Source organism: Xenopus laevis, chromosome 4S (assembly GCF_017654675.1).
Source record: "Xenopus laevis strain J_2021 chromosome 4S, Xenopus_laevis_v10.1, whole genome shotgun sequence".
Taxonomy (NCBI): domain Eukaryota; kingdom Metazoa; phylum Chordata; class Amphibia; order Anura; family Pipidae; genus Xenopus; species Xenopus laevis.
In genome coordinates this window covers 43,099,386-43,116,857 of record NC_054378.1, presented here as the reverse complement: position 1 = coordinate 43,116,857, position 17,472 = coordinate 43,099,386, and the positions used below count along the sequence as shown (strand labels likewise).

The 17,472-nt window shown below is 40.3% G+C and overlaps 2 protein-coding genes across 2 annotated transcripts in view; one reads left to right on the top strand and one right to left on the bottom strand.

Annotated features, from left to right (window-relative positions):
- Positions 1 to 17,472, bottom strand: part of LOC121403682 — an 18,316-nt gene continuing 844 nt past the window's right edge. Inside the window, exons 2-3 of the mRNA XM_041591492.1 lie at positions 5,801 to 6,540; positions 1 to 50 (exon numbers count right to left, since the gene is read on the bottom strand). Coding sequence (XP_041447426.1) covers positions 1 to 50; positions 5,801 to 6,533 — 783 coding nt within the window. The 5' untranslated portion in view covers positions 6,534 to 6,540. The remainder of the gene's footprint in view (positions 51 to 5,800; positions 6,541 to 17,472) is intronic.
- The window catches only part of sntb2.S (syntrophin, beta 2 (dystrophin-associated protein A1, 59kDa, basic component 2) S homeolog), a 20,797-nt gene continuing 15,868 nt past the window's right edge, over positions 12,544 to 17,472 (top strand). The window contains exons 1-3 of the mRNA XM_018260566.2: positions 12,544 to 12,809; positions 15,419 to 15,530; positions 16,138 to 16,282. Of these exons, the coding sequence (XP_018116055.1) occupies positions 12,789 to 12,809; positions 15,419 to 15,530; positions 16,138 to 16,282 (278 nt within the window). The 5' untranslated portion in view covers positions 12,544 to 12,788. The remainder of the gene's footprint in view (positions 12,810 to 15,418; positions 15,531 to 16,137; positions 16,283 to 17,472) is intronic.

The window sequence follows — 17,472 nt, the reverse complement described above, 5'->3', positions numbered from 1 at the left end:
TTAAGTCTGGCTACTGGGGTACAGGGCACCCATACCTCCAAGATTACCACCTGAAAAAGAACAAAAATATATGTGTTATATAGTTGTGTTCAGAATAATAGCAGTTCAACATCACTAATCTTATCAACCAATGTTTATGGTAGAAATTATATTTCTACATGGCAAATAACTTACTAGTAGGTGTATTAGAGTAATAGAAAACCAAAAGTCATGCCATGCATGCTGCTGATTCTGTGTAATTGAATCATTAATTGAGGCTTGTTCCAAATAATTACAGTGTGGGGTTCAATTAGGTCATTCATTCTGTGAATACACAGGTGACAATTATGGCCCTTATTTAAGGAAGGAAGGCAGCAAATGTTGTACATGCTGGTTATAGTGCATTTCTCTGAAAATCTGAGTAAAATGGGTCATACCAGACATTGTTCAGAAGAACAGTGTACTTTGATTAAAAAGTGGATAGGGGATGAGATCAAACAATATTATTCAGTACCAGAAAATGCATTAGTAAACTAACATTGCTTAGAGGAAATCCAAATGCCTTGTATGATTAAGTTTCCCAAGGTTTCCCTTTATGCCTATGATACAATTATCCTTCCCCTCCTCTGTGTGTGACAGGTCTATGACATTGCATTCAGCCATTCAGGAGGGGCAGATGGTTCTGTGCAAATATTTAACTTGCGCCAGCTGCAGCATAGTACAATAATCTATGAAGAGCCCAGCATCATCTGTTAATTCAACTGTGTTGGCTCAAGCAGGAACCTAACTATATAGTAACCATGGCCATGAATGGAATAGAGGTGAAGAGGGGACACTTTTATATGCTGCAGGATGTGCATGATGATTCTACATAAATTACATTCTCACAACATTACCAATGCATATTATCTCTTTCACTTTCTTACCCACCTTACATATTGTACATACCAAAGCAGTTTGCATCTAACCTGCCTAAGAGATATCTGGATTTTCTATTTCAAACAATATTCACTGGGTTGAGGGCGGAGTTATAGCGTTATGGTGGGGCGAAACTGGGTGGATCAGAGAATTGTGTGTGACTCCAGGGACCTGTTACTCCCTACCTGGGTTGTAGGTGATTAGTGGGTAAATAATTTGGCCCTGCTAAAAATCAGGGGTGTGTTCATGCATCCAGGAGCTTTTGTTTTTTTTTTCATTGGGGCCCCATTCTTCTTGTTGTCAGGACCCTCTGCCAGATGGCCTATGGTTTAGTAATTGGGGCCCTGCTCATTACAAGGAGCGCCCTTATTCCTGATGGAAGTCTTGCATAGAGCAAATGTAGTTTATACAAGAGGAGGGTAAAGCAGGCCTTACATTAGCTGATAAAATCTGCTGACAGCCTCTCCAGACAAGTTTACATCTAATAAAAGGGGGGTGCACCTGACGGCCAGCCCCACTGGTATTTGGCAAAATAATCAGAGATCTATTGGGAATATTAGTTACAGGGCAACCCTTTAGAAATAAAAAATAACAAAAGTGTTATAAAGAGGATACCTTTATTGGTTAACTAACAGCAATAATAATAATAGCAAGCTTTCAGATCATTTTAGTTCCTTTTTCAAGCTGATTACAATGAAGCTGTGGTGTTCTCTGGTATATATACAACATTCAGCTCATAGGTCAAATGACCAACAAAAAGGAATATCAATCTATGCGGGAATATTAGAAAACACCATCAGGAGAGATAAGCACTTGTGCCAAGATAGATGCACAGGCTATAGCCTAGGGACCCAGTATGATCAGGGGCCCATCTAGCTCGTTTTCAATTATTTCTATTTTAGTATATTTATTTGTACTGCTGGTTGAGGTTGAGAGCACCTGCAGGGAGAAGTAGACAGGCAAGGCACGTGCGTTCAAATTCAGTGTCGTCACTGGCATGCACTGAACCCGACCTGGCATAGAGTGAGCTCTGGTGCACATGTGCCTGGATCTGCATGCATCCGAATCTAGCAGTAGTCTAGAAGAGGAGCCTGTGTGGAAGCCTAGGAGCCCCACATGTCATTAATCTGCCACTGACCACCATGGCAGAGGTTTAAGACTCCTGCCCCCCCCTTCTTCAACATTCATCTCTAAATCCTGCTGCCATTGGTCTTTACAACTTCCTCCCCCCACCAAGAGGATTTGGGGCCCCTGCTTGGGAGGGCAGCAGTCTGAGACAACCTGTTCTAAAGCAAACACAGTCTGTACGAGGGTCAAATCACTGCCTATATAAATGTATAAAAAATTATATGTGTAAGTATTTTACTTCCCCTTTAACAAATCAAAAAGACTACTGCAATCTTTTCCAACACAGACACACCACACATGTTCAATTCAGGTTCCATCTGACAAGGGCGGTGGAATTGTATTGATGAATTATGTTGATTATCAGCAGGAAATACAGAGACAGTTGGGGGATACAAATGTTTATAAACATCTGAGAGGAGACCCCATAGTGTCGTTTAAATCTAAAGTGGACGCTCTGATTAAATCAGCAAGAGATGGCATGATGATTAACGATACACTGTGTGACTTTTTGACTAATGAGTTTCCGATATGTCCTATACTGTATACGCTACCTAAGATTCACAAGAATTTATTACAACCCCCAGGTAGACCTATAGTGTCGAGCCGGGATTCTTTATTGCATCCAATAGGCCTTTATTTAGATACTCTTCTTCAGCCAGTGGTACGGGAGACCCCAACATACTTACGTGATACACCTCATCTGCTAGATAACCTTAAACAAGTGTGCCTACCAAGCGATGTACCATGTTTTTTAGTTACCATGGACATGGTGAGCTTGTACACGATAATTCCTCACGAGGCAGGCATTGCAGCAGTTAGACGCTCATTACTAGATTCAAAAGTATATGCTGGCCCACCGATACAGCTAGTGTTGGAGCTGTTGAATCTGGCTTTAACATTAAATTATTTTCGTTTTGAGAATGATTTTTACCTGCAGGTGGCGGGGACTGCCATGGGGCAGCCATGGCGCCCGCCTATGCAAATCTATATATGCATCAATATGAGCAACATAACATATTACCACGGTGTAGGGGCAAATTGTTGTTCTTACGTAGGTTTATCGATGACATGTTTTTAATTTGGCAGGGTACTGTAGAGGAGTTCACCACAATGGTGGAGGAGCTTAATAACATGGATAGCCCAGTTCGCTTTACTTTTGAAATACAGTCTTCAGCGATTCATTTTTTGGATATTGAGATCTTTTTGAAATCTAACCATGTGGAGTATACATTGTTTAGGAAGCCTACGGACAAGAACGTCCTGCTGCACTATAAAAGTTGCCATCCATGTCACATGAAGAAGTCTATCCCTACATCTCAATTTTGTAGGGTATTACGTAACAATTCGGTCCAGCAGCTGGCTAACCAACAGCTAGATGAGATGTGGGCCCGGTTTAAGGAGAGGGGATACCCTGAGGTTGTTCTTCAGGGTGCTCTTGATGCAGCCATGTCCCGTTGTATAGGGGGTGAGAGTAGAGGTGACAAAAAACTACTAAGATGTCCTTTACTACAACTTACAATGGACACACAAGTCAGGTCAGCAAAGAAATTATGGATCAGTGGAAGATTATTGAAGCTGACACTGAATTGAGACGATTAATACCTGATTCCCCTAGAATGTGTTTTAAAAGAGGTGTAAACCTGAGGGACTTATTAGTAAAAAATGACCCAATCCACTGTTACCAGAAGAAGTCAACTAGTTGGCTGAGTGGACTTAAACCAGGGTCATTTCGTTGTCCAAGCTGCACATCCTGCAGGTATATGAACCCGGGCACCTCATTTAATCACCCCCAGACAGGGAAGCGTTTTCTAATCCGTCATCACATAACCTGTACTACTACTCATGTTGTATATTTGATTACGTGCCCATGTGGCCTCTCATATGTTGGCAAAACTGAACAGATGTTACGCCTTAGAATGGATGGCCATCGTTCAGCCATCAGTACTGCATTTAGAGATGGCAAAACTAATAAGCCAGTGGCCAAACACTTCCTAGAAAAGGGACATAGACTGCCTACATTTAAGTATACAGCTATAGACCATATACCACCACTTAGGAGAGGGGGAGATAGAGCTAGATTACTCCTCCAGAGGGAATCTTTTTGGATAGATAAATTAAACACTGTAACACCTTTGGGCTTAAATGAATTTTGCCCATTCAACTGTTTCTTAAACCAGAGATAATTATCTGCATAAAGGTTATATGTGAGTTACAATGTTGCAATTCCTACAACTATGTTTCTGCATTGGATGATTTGGTTACATTGTTTGATACGGTCCAATCTTTTTATTTATTATTGTTTTTAACATATGTCACTTTTTGGTGATAATTAACTATTTATGTTATATGACAATCATTTTTTATCTTCGGTGCAGGTGTCTTCTAGTCACATGATTCGGTGGGAGTGGTTTGAGGGGTGAGTGTCATATCTTTTATCTATTTAACTATGTACCTATGGTATGGTGAACAGGGTCTTGAAAAAGGTCTTAGATAGAGACCGAAACGTCGACCAGTTCTGTTTTTAAATTATTTAAATAAATATGATGTTTTAACCATTCAAATCCCGGTGTGCACCTGAATCTTCTATTGAATGGATACAACAGCCTGAACAGGTAGCACTCGGGTCTATTAATTTGTCGACGGTGTGCGTTGGAACCATGGAATCTATATATATATATATATATATATATATATATATATATATATATATATATATATATATATATATATATATATATATATATATATATATATATATAGATTCCATGGTTCCAACGCACACCGTCGACAAATTAATAGACCCGAGTGCTACCTGTTCAGGCTGTTGTATCCATTCAATAGAAGATTCAGGTGCACACCGGGATTTGAATATATATATATATATATATATATATATATATATATATATATATATATATATATACACACACCGGTATATGTAATTCCAAATGGGCAGCACCCCGCCTTTGCAGTTTACCTCAGGTGCAAGGTAAATTAAATAGATAATACAGCAGAAATGACCAGCAACACCGAGTTCTTTGGTGAAAAAATGAAAGTGTATTAAAAATACATGTAAAGCCAGCTTGAGAAAGGTCCCTGAGTGGACTGAAACGTCACGTCGGCTTTACATGTATTTTTAATACACTTTGATTTTTTCACCAAAGAACTCGGTGTTGCTGGTCATTTCTTTATTGTTATATATATATATATATATATATATATATATATATATATATATATATATATATATATATATATCAAAAAAGTCCAGACAACTTGCTTGTGCATCAAGAAAAGACTTTTATCAAGCAAGTAATAAGTACAACGTTTCGAAGCTCCCGCTTCTTTATCAAGCAATAAAGATTTAAATGACATCACATCCTTTTAAAGCCATAAGTTCAAGCCACTCCCATAGGTGGGATGTGGTTAACCATGTAATACACATAGACCAATGACAATATAATGAAACAATGTAGTATAACAGTGTCAATTAGACCATAATAATAGGAACATCCAACAAAAAGAAACATATTGGTCAAAGATAACAATGTGTAAAATGTAACAAGAAGTTTTAAAGGTTATAAGGACTACACGTGATGACATATTCAATTCGCCCCAACCTCCCAAAGTAAATATATTACAGAGGTTAATAGCAATCACATGAAAGCATATAGATCATACTCTCTGTTAAGCCCCTTTGGGGACAATGTTTGCAGTGTATGTATCCAAAATTTTTCTCTTTTTTGGAGTTGTAGGAGTCTATTGCCCCCCCGGCGAGGGGGGGCAATAGACTCCAAAACAAGAAATCTGAGGGTAGCCATGGAATGTCGTGCTGAGTGAAAATGGGCTGGTACTGGTAGTTTTAGTACCTCCTTTCTGATCGTGGATTTATGTTGACTGATACGGTCTCGTATGGGTTGAACAGTCTCCCCAACATATGCAAGCCCGCAGGGGCACTTAAGCATATAGACCACATATTCGGTATCACATGTAAAATGACCTCGCAATTCGAACTTCTTTCCTGTATGTGGGTGGGTAAATACATTAGTGCGTATGACACTTGAACATTGATTACACCTGCCACATGGAAACATACCATTTGTCAGTGGTGCTAAGACCCTTTGTGTATTAACCCGTTGGGTGCCCAGATCGGCTTGCACTAGCCTATCCCTGAGGTTTCGTGGCCGTTTATAGGACAACAGTGGAGGTTCCTGGAATTCTGGGATATCCGGGTATGCTGTACGTAGTAAGGGCCAATGTTTGTAAATTACATGGTGAATTTTTCTAGTACAGGGATGATAAGCATGTACAAATGGTATACGGGAACTTTTTGTCCTATCTGGTGATTTGTCCTGTATGGTGGACTCACGATCAAGTCCTTGCACACGCATCGCCTCCTGTGCAAGCATCTGCCGTGGATACCCTCTTTGTTTGAATTTTGTGGACATCTCTGTCAAGCGTGAAGAGAGCCGTTCCTCCTCCATAACTATGCGTCTAACGCGTAGCATCTGCGATCTAGGGAGAGAGGAAATATTAGCCCTTGGATGTGCGCTATCAAACCTCAGTAGATTATTGCGGTCGGTGGGTTTAACAAACAAATCGGTGTACAGGGATCTGTCTCTCCGATATACAGTAGTGTCTAGAAACGTGACTGATTCTTCACTATGTGTGAGAGTAAACCCAATAGTAGGAATGCAAGAGTCTAGATAGGTTTTAAACTCCAATAGGGATCCAACGTCACCCCTCCAAACGACCAACAGATCATCGATGTACCGCCACCATTTTAGGCAATTTTGTTTGTACAGTGTGTGGCCGTATACATACATGTTTTCAAAGAAATTCATGAAGATGTTGGCATAGGTGGGGGCGACGTTGGATCCCATGGCAGTCCCCTGTATCTGGAGGAAGAATTTGTCCTGAAACAGGAAGTAATTCTTATGTAAGATTAGGTACAACAATTCCATAAAGAAATCAATCTGTGTCAATTCATAACTTGATTCCTCCAGGGTTTGTCTTACTGCTGCCATTCCCAACTCGTGGGGTATAGAGGTATATAAGCTGTTGACATCAAATGCCGCTAATAATACCCTGTCATCGGCCAGGTCCAGACCCTGAATACACCGTAGGAAGTGAGAAGTATCCTTAATATATGAGGTTCCTGATGTAACAAAGGGGGCTAAGACTTTATCAAGAAAAATTGACTTATTCCTGGAAGCATGAGTGCACACTGGGATTTTAATTAAAAATCAAAAATTTATTAAATTACATTAAAACTGGTCAACGTTTCGGTCCACCTCTGGGACCATTATCAAGACATATATATATGAGACGGGGCACATCAGCTTATGCATACTTATTAACCAAAAGTGTCTTTTTTTATTTGAGTTACAGTTCTGTTGTGCAAAACAGGTTTTCCCAGAAGGGTGCTGATCCAAACAGCGGTGAGTAATTCCGCTCTCGTTCAATACTGTATCTATCCAACCAGATCGAACTCCGTAGTTAAAACATAGCATTTATTAGCTTGTTTAAAATGTAACAAAGTTTAGTGCCATTTGCAACATTAGGGGGCCCATTTACTTAGCTCGAGTGAAGGAATAGAGGAAAAAAAACTTCGAATTTCGAATGGTTTTTTTTGGCTACTTCGGCCATCGAATGGGCTACTTCGACCTTCAACTTCGAATCGAACGTTTCGAACTAAAAATCGTTCGACTATTCGACCATTCGATAGTCGAAGTACTGTCTCTTTAAAAAAAACTTCGACCCCCTAGTTCGCCACCTAAAAGCTACCGAAGTCAATGTTAGCCTATGGGGAAGGTCCCCATAGGCTTAGCAATCTTTTTTAGGTCGAAGAAAAATCGTTTGATCGATGGATTACAATCCTTCGAAACGAGCGATTCGAAGGATTTAATCGTTCGATTGAACGATTTAATCGTTCGATTGAACGATTTAATCGTTCGATCGAATGAATAGCGCTAAATCCTTCGACTTTGACGGATTTAACTTCGACAGTCGAATATCGAGGGTTAATTAACGCTCGATATTCGACCTTAAGTAAAATTGCCCAAAGTGTCACTTATCTGTTTGAAATCCAGCAATGACGCTATAATAGAATGTTTCGGGAAACATCCCTTCCCTTTCTCAAGCGTTTGTATCGTGCAGTAGCGTGTAGGACTCCATTGTGCATACAGATCGCCTCCATGTCGGGCTGAACAAACGTGGCTGATCACTGTGATGACGCGTCCTCATAATAGGGGCGGATCTGCACGTATACTATAGATAAATGCTATGTTTTAACTACGGAGTGCGATCTGGTTGGATATATATATATATTTATATATTGTTATACAAACAAAGCTCCCCAATACCAAGCGGAACCTCTTGTCTGGCCTCACAATCCTGTTCATCGCGTAGATGTCCATGGCACCTCGTACTTATAAATCTCCTTCTGTTTCCCGTGCAACACATAGCTGGAGCTGCTTTGCACATACCGTTACCGGTATACATAAGGCCTGACCCAAGATAGCATCCATCTATATACCGGCATGGGACCTGTTATCCGGAATGCTTTGGACCTGAGGTTTTATGGATAATGGATCTTTTTTAATTTAGATCTCAATACCTTAAGTCTACTAAAAAATCATGTTAACATTAAACCCAATAGACTGGTTTTGTTTCCAGTAAGGATTAATTAAATCTTAGATCTTAAATCTTGGGATCAAGTATAAGGAACTGTTTTATTATTACAGAAAAAAATGAAAATTATTTTTAAATATTTTAATAATTTCTTTAAAATCTAGTCTACAGAAGATGGCCTTTCTGTAATTCGGAGCATCTGGATAAGAGGCCCCTACCTGTACAGGTCATTTTGCAGCTCCTCCCTAGTTATTCTAGGGTGCCAATAGAATGCTTTTATAGCATTCCATAGAATGCCAGATAATAAAGTGCCACTCTCAGAGCCATTTCTCCCTTAGCTGTGTCTCCCAGACACTATTTACAGCACACAATGAATATTTTCGTTCCAGTCCTGTTGGTTTGCATCAGCTCTGCTGTCACTGTGTCTCCTACTGAACCTTATCTGGCTGGAGGTATCACACTGTGATAGAGCATGGTATAATGCTGGAGCAAAGCTTTGTCAAAAGAATATGCATCACACAGACAAGTAGTTATTGCACAGCCTATGGCCTTCTTCTACCCTATCAATCTTTTTAATGGGGAAAGAACAGAAAATGCCCCCGTATATCTACATAATACACTTCTTTTCTAAACTATCAAGCCTCCAGGAGCCAAAGGCAATCACTCCCAACAAACTGACTGGAAAGGAAAGAAGAGCAAATAACAATGGGCCCAAGAGTAAGAGGAGAGAGTAAGTGGAGATATTGGCATCTCCAATAGTGCAGAACACTAAGGGTTGCAACGGGAACAGGGTAGTTACTCCCTTTGTCACTTCAGTGTATACCTGGTCTGGCATGAAGCAGCAATACTGCCCTGCTTTATGGCTTAAATTCTAGCTATCTGTATCTCTGTCCTAGTGGCTGCAGTGATCCTATATGATCCCCATTGCCATCAGAAGGCCTGCCCTGCTTTATGGTTGAGATTCTAGCTATCTTTAAAAGACATCATTTGTACCAAATCATCTAGCCTAATAATATCTTTCCTTTTAAGTAGTATTGTATACAAATTAACTATACTGCATCTGTACTACATACTGTAGTATTTATTCAGGTGGACATAGTAAGTAAGGTTGAAAAAAGATACACATCCATCAAACTCAACCTTTTTTTTTATATCTGCCTAACTGCCAGTTGATCCAGAGGAAGTAAAAAAAAACCATCTGAAGCCTCTCCAATTCCTTCCTGACTCCAAAATCTCAATCGGACTAGTCCCTGGATCAACTTGTACTATGAGCTATCTTCCATAACCCTGTATAAAGACTTTTATGTCCTGACACAAAGGTTCATTGCTCCTGGGCTTACACACCATTAATGTTAGTTCTGTGGTTTAGCACAATGGCAATGCAGGATTCTGTAGCTTTTATGCATTTCCAGAGAGAAGAGAACAATCAAGATACACATCTCATTATTCACACACTCAGACTTGCCATTGGAACAATTACATTGTCGCTGCCAAAGCTCTAGCAGGTGAAAGAGGGAATAATTCTCAAGATGAAGATGCATATGAAACTAAGAAGAAATGTAGAACTTTGTATTGTGATGGAGGTAAAAGCTGAATGAGTCATCCAATAGGCACACATGATTGTAAGCTCTTGTGAGCAGGGACTTGTGATATTATTTTTATTGTAACGCTATAAAAATAAATGATGAAGATTATTGTTTGGGGCATCTCTGTGTAAGGGCGCCCTCTAGTGGTTTTATATTTAAATGCTAGTTCCATTTGAGAAAAAATGTAGAGAGCTGGCCAAAGATGTAGAGATTTTTAAAAGATCTGATCATCACCGTGAGACCACGATTATCTCGAAACGATCGTACGAATTGTCCATCAACTAAAAAGACAATTTCAGGCATTATTTACCAGGAAAACAAAGGGTAGCTGCCTGCTTGTCCCTGCAGACATAGATTGCACTGGGAACGATAAAGATTTTTTAACCTGGCCTATCAATTTTCTGACAGATGTCGGCCGAAAAATCATAAGATGTACGATCGATCGATTCCCACTAACCGCACGATAATTTCGAAGGATTGGTCGGACTTCGCTAAAATTGGTCGTTCGGCTAGAGAAATCTTTGCGTCTATGGGGACCATAAGTGAAGTTTATCAGTAGCCTGTGTAGATTGCCAGTTGCATCTATAGTCAGATCTGTCCTTACATTTGCTATATATCCTTCACTTGGTTCCTTCCCTTACTTACTGGGTCCTAGTCCACCCCATGCTTCTCACTTTGGGGTGAGGGGGAGAGTTGTTTAATTTTGCACCTCTTGTTGGGTAATTGTCAGGGTCGGACTGGGGGGACCGGGGCCCACCGGGACTGCTGGTCCAGGGCCCCCGCCCCCCTACTGCGCGCATGCGCGAGCGCACTTCTCGGCGCGCAAGCGCCGATACGCATGCGCAAGCGCCGATGCGCATGCGCAAGCGGTGATGCGATGCGCATCGCCGAAAACTTTTTAAAAATTTTTTATACTATTAGAGGGGGTCTGGCCCGGCGGGGGCCCACGAGGGTCGGGGCCCACCGGGTTTTTTCCCGGTGTCCCGCCGGGCCAGTCCGACACTGGTAATTGTTAACTGTAAGCTTGCTATAAGCAAAAAAAAAACATTGGCGCCAGGCCCCCCTTACAAGTTAAAAAAAATTAGGGCCCCAAAAAATATTACAAAAAAATACATTGGTGGCAGGGGCCTATAGAATATTAAAATAATAAATTGGTGTCCAGGGGATTAAAAAAAAAAACCCACAAATTGGTGATCAGTAGAATTGAACTCATGGCTTCAACTTCGCCACCTTTTGTGACTTTGGGTATTTTTGTGGCTTTGGGTCTTTTCGCCACTTCGGGAGTTCGGCGGTTTTGGTGGCTTCGGGTCTTTTCGCCGTTTTTTTCGGGTTTGGGTTTAACAAATTGGTTCTGCGCAGGACTCTACAATATGGCACAACTTGGATCCAGTCAGGTGTATCTTGATTTATCTGAGTAAATCTAGACTGGAGAAAATCAGATAGACTATTTGTAATACCAGAGGTTCTAGAAAATAACAAGCGCCTTCTGTGTTTGCACCGCGTTTTTTTTAAAAAGGCGACCGCCATGTAAATAAGCTAAGCGGTTACAAGCTAAGGCAATGGCACACTAGGCTAGCGTATTTATGCGGTGGTCAGTTTTTTTTTTTTTTTTTTAAAAAACCGTGCCATTACCATGGTGTAAAAACGCATATGTGTCCATTCTATAAGCAGATGGATTGTCAGATATATTGAGCTGGCTTATCAAGCAAAAGGATTACAGTCTCCTAAAGGGGCTAAGGCCAGAGGGGCCGCTGTAAGGTCACAATTTAGCGAGCTGTGGGGGCTGTTTGGGCTACTGTGTAATTGCAATGCCATGTCCAGTTCTGGATCTAAATCAAGGCCTGCCTTAGGCTCACAGTGTCATGCAACATTCCACCTTGCTTCAATATAAAGTGACTGACTGTAGGACTCTAAATCCCTCTGCTTTCCATAGGGTGGTGCACAGATTCTCTGGAAATGAGAGGGAATTGAAGCCCTAAAATGTATCACTTCACAACGCAACATAGTGAAGGAAAGTGGAGACACTGTGAGACAAAGTGGTGGGGGGGTTTGAGAAACTGGTCCCACTACCAACTAGTACTGATAAACTAGCACGGTTCCTAGAAACAGATATGACTGTGTTAAAATGTATAATTAGGGTTAGGGTTAACGCTAAAATGGTGTAGCTTTTGCTTTTACTACTATCATGTATCCATCCCGCTATTTCCCTTCTTTGCTCACTACAGAAATGAGGAGTGGCTACAATATAAGGACACTAAGCCAATTGGTGTGAGAGAAGTTGCAGCTGATACCCAGGGACGTTACTGTTAACTTCAGCGCTCCATTCAGACATACATCCGAGGCTGCCGTGTGCTACAGCGAAATTGTTAATAGCACCTTGCCTCTGAGATATACGGTCCTCAGATCATAACTAGTATCTCGTCTCTTCCTGGGCACGTGATACAGTTGCTTCCCGGTTTCGCGTATACCGTCAGATCCGGTTCCGGTGCGGTGACGGGCTCGGAATCCAAAGGAACACCCGAAGCACCGGGACCGGGAGATGAGATGACAACGTCAACCCTGCAGGTAGTACGGCAGTTTGGTACTTGAGAAAGTAGAGGGGATGGTAGAAATATGAGTAGGCAGCGATATTGGAGTGAAGAGATTTGCGTGAGACTGGAGCTGAGATGCTCTCTCCCTCAGATTCTGTGTTTTCGTGTCAGGGTGTTCGGCTGAAGTTGCCCGGCATCAACTGTAGTAGCAGCGAGGACTTGTTTTGGTGTACTAGCAAGTGGGTGTTATAGCCCTTCTATCTGTGTTCATTAAACCTTTGGTTATTCTACACAAGTTCTACTCCCACGACATGAAAATCGCATCCCCTTGTCATTTAGGGTAGAGACACACACTGCTATTTCCGGAGATTAGTCGCCCAGCGACAAGTCGATTCTTCTTCGGGCGAAGAAGCGATTTGTCGCTGGGTGACTAATCTCCCGAAATAGTGTCTCTGCCCTTAGGGTAATGAGATTCTGGGAGATTTAGTAGCCCGGCAACTAATCGCCTCTTCTTTGGGGCGACTAATCTCCCTGAACTGCTTCCTCCTGTCTTCTGCCTGCTACAATGAAAAAACACCTGCGGCATGGCGTCATTTTCCGAAGTTTCCTCATGACGCATCTTCAGGCGACTTTGGAAAAAGAAGCAACGCGAGTGCCATGCCACAGGCATTTTTTCATTGTAGCAGGCGGAAGACAGGGGGAAGCAATTCGGGGGGAGATTAGTCGCGCCAAAAAAGAGGCGATTAGTCGGCGGGCAACTAAATCTCCCCGAATCTCCAGGTGTGACCTTACCTTTAGCGGTACAACATGTGAGTTCATATTTTAATAAATAAAAGCTCACCCACGTTCTATTCATTCCTATGGGATTTTTGGAAGTGTATTAATCAAATGGTGACTTCTAATTATCACCCATTGATAAATATCTTTCTATTTATTCCATAGGAATGAATAGAATGTTGGTCAGTTTTTATTTATTAAAATCCGAACTCACATTTTGCCCCTTAACATGATTACGTGCAGAGTATTTGTCTTGGATACTAACAGCTGTATTGGGGCACAGCAAGCCAGTGGTTATTATAGCTCAGAATTTCAGAAGCGTGTAGCTCTTGTACTGCACCCCTGAGGAAACACTGGGTTTCTGATTTCTTGCCTATTTATTTGATTGTTGAGATTCCCTCATTAGATTTGATTTTTTTTTAATTTATTCTTCCAGATGTCTTCATAGGGATACATTTGGTCCATTTGCAGTTTCAATCTCTCGCTTCTGTCCAAAGATGTACCATGCTTCAATTGTTATAGCAATACTAACACTGGACTTTTTGGATTTTTAACTAATGACTAAAGTGACATTCCCAGGAGCTAATATTCTGTTGATGGCACTTTGTGTGTATGGCTAGTGCTAGAACTGACCCAACTCCTCGGAGCTCTGGAATTGCTCCTATTGGTCTGTATTGTTGGGCTGCTATATCTCTGAAAATACAGCAATTCTTAGTGCCATTCGATAAATCTTAGATCCTTGCTGTGGTACTTCTGTATTATTTGTCAGCTTGATATTGTGATATCGGTATCACTTTAAACGAGAAAGCAACCACATTATTTAGTAATTTAGTCAGAACAAGTATTTGAATACACACTCCTTTCCTGGGCATCTGTACATTGTGCTATGCTAAATGGTGGTAAAATGCAGGTGCACTGTGTCATACTTATCTCAGATTTTTGAATGGAATGCTATTCACTTTTTTCCTTGTCCTTAAAGTAATTGAGAATACTAGGGATGCACAAATCCAGGATTCGGTTCGGGATTCGGGCAGGATTCAGCCTTTTTCAGCATGGTTCAGCCGAATCCTTCTGCCTGGCCGAACCGAATCCTAATTAGCATATGCAAATTAGGGGCGGTGAGGGAAATCTCATGACTTTTTGTCACAAAAGAAGGAAGTAAAAAATGTTTTCCCATTCCCATCCCTAATTTGCATATGCAAATTAGGATTTGGTTCGGTATTCGGCCAAATCTTTTGCAAAGGATTCGGGGGTTCGGCCGAATCCAAAATAGTGGATTCGGTGCATCCCTAGAGAATACCTTTCAACTTTTTCACATTTTAACTTCGGTTTTCATCAGACAGAATTTCTCAGTATTATTGAGGCCTAAATGGGCTATCCTAGTATGTTGTGTAGGAATATGTGGAGTTTTAACAACGGGTTTTAAGAGAATGTGAAAGTTAATAAGAGAATCTTAAGAAAAATGTTTATGGAGACTAAGGCCTAAATGACTAAACACAGTCAAATTCTGACATTTCCTACCAAGAGATGCAGTAGTGATTAATTCATTTGGGCATGGATTGGATCCCGTTTGGATTATGCCATAGTATTATTAGTGACTCTGCAAGTATTCCGGTTGGCATTTGGACACAAAGACCATGAGGGATATTTGTAATTTAAAATTATATTAAGCCAATTTTAGATAAAGTTCTCTTTTACCTATTCATATAGGTAAGCACAAGTGTTTTTTTTATTTTATTTGAGAATATATCTTTTAAATTGTTTTGCAGGACATATAGTATTTGCCATGCCATTTACTTTCACTCATTGCTAAATATGCTGTTATTAACATACTTCATGTGACATTGGTGCCCTTTTTTATTATAGAAAGCCATTGATTTGGTGACTAAAGCCACAGAGGAGGACAAGAATAAGAATTACGAGGAGGCCCTGAGGCTATATCAGCATGCAGTGGAGTACTTTTTGCATGCCATCAAATGTGAGTGCAAGTGGAGGAGAGATGGTGCATTACAATTAAATGAATTGTTCAGTGTAAAAATAAAAACTGGGTAAATAAATAGGCTGTGCAAAATAAAAAATGTTTCTAATATAGTTAGTTAGGCAAAAATGTAATGTATAAAGGCTGGAGTGATTTGATGTATAACATGTCAGTCAGAACTCTACTTCCTGCTTTTCAGCTCTCTTGGTTTACACTGACTGGTTACCCTGGTTACCTGGCAGTAACCAATCAGAGACTTGAGGGGGGGGCACATGGGTCATATCTGTTGCTTTTGAATCTGAGCTGAATGCTGAGGATCAATTACAAACTCACTGACCAGAAATGTACCATGTGGCCCCCCTTCAAGTCACTGACTAACTCAGAGTTATAGAGCTGAAAAGCAGGAAGTTGGATTCTGGCTGTTTTATTAGACATCTGTTCACTCCAGTCTTTATATATTACAGTTTTGGCTAACTATATAAGAAACATTTTTTATTTTGCACAGCCCATCTATTTACACAGTTTTTATTTTCACACTGAACTGTTCCTTTAAGGGTTTGACATTTACACACAATTGTGTAACCATATTTCTTGTTTATATTATCAGATGAAGCTCACAGTGACAAAGCCAAGGAGAGTATCCGAGCCAAATGCATGCAGTATCTTGATCGTGCAGAAAAACTAAAAGATTACCTTAAAACCAAGGACAAACAAAATAAGAAACCAGTGAAGGAGTCTCAAAATGAAAAGGGGTAAGTGGTTTTAGTATTTATTCAGTAATCCAAGGTTTTATGGACCGTTTATATGTATTTCTGCATAAGGAACAAAACCAAATAACCAACAAATTCTGTAAATGATGTGTCTCAGCGGTAGGGCTCTTGCACATGTCAGGATATACAGTAATCTTATAACAGCCAGGATATGCTGTTCTAATCTTTTCTCCTACAGCCTATACTTACTCATATTTCTGTTGATAAATTCTTTAGGCACTACTCTATATTAGTTTGTCTTTCATGATTGCCCTGTTTATACAGGACATCTGACAGATACCATAGGGGTGTCAAGAATAGAAAATTAGCAAGATGCAGTTATCAGGGGGCTTTCAAGTGATCCTCATGATGGTGATACATCATGATTTGCAAATTTAAATTGGCCCTATATGGAAAGGTCATTTTTTGGTGAGTTTTACAGAGTAATATCTTTTTCTGATTTGATCACCCTCACCATCATTTTGGTCAATGCATAATCCGATGTGCAAACAGTTAATTGTGGCAGTTAGCACCTAATATCTACCAGGTTATGGTCCCCTTTAAACTCAATTTGGCTTTGGTTGATATTTATTGTGTTAAGTTTATCAGGTATTGAACAATTGATAAAGAGCTAACATGTGATGTGCATTGCTGATTCTGCATTTGGTGTAAAAAATGTGTTGAACATGGAAACGTTTTTCTCTATATATTTCTAATGGGGCTATTGACATGAAATTTATACCAGATGTTGGTAACAACCCAAGTAATCCACACATAAAAAGAACTCTAAACAAATAAGTCCATACATTAAGTTATGTGTAATAAAATGGAATGACATGGGGAATATGAATTGAACAAATAAAGAAAAGGAGGTGCAAAAAGCCAAGAAACCAGCTGAAATCTTTCAGTATTTAGAAAGCAACCCTGCCCCCTATCAGTGCACATTAAAGGGGTTGTTCACTTCCAAACACTTTTTCCAATTCAGTTGTTTTTAGATTGTTCCACTGTTCCTTAAAGGAGAAGGAAAGCTACTGAGGCATTTTATTGCCAATAGATTAGCTGCAATAGTGCAAGCTAGAATGCTATATTTATTCTGTAGAATGTTTTACCATACCTGAGTAAAAAGCTCTAGAAACTCTCTGTTTGTTTAGGATAGGAGCTGCAGTATTAACATGGTGTGACATCACTTCCTG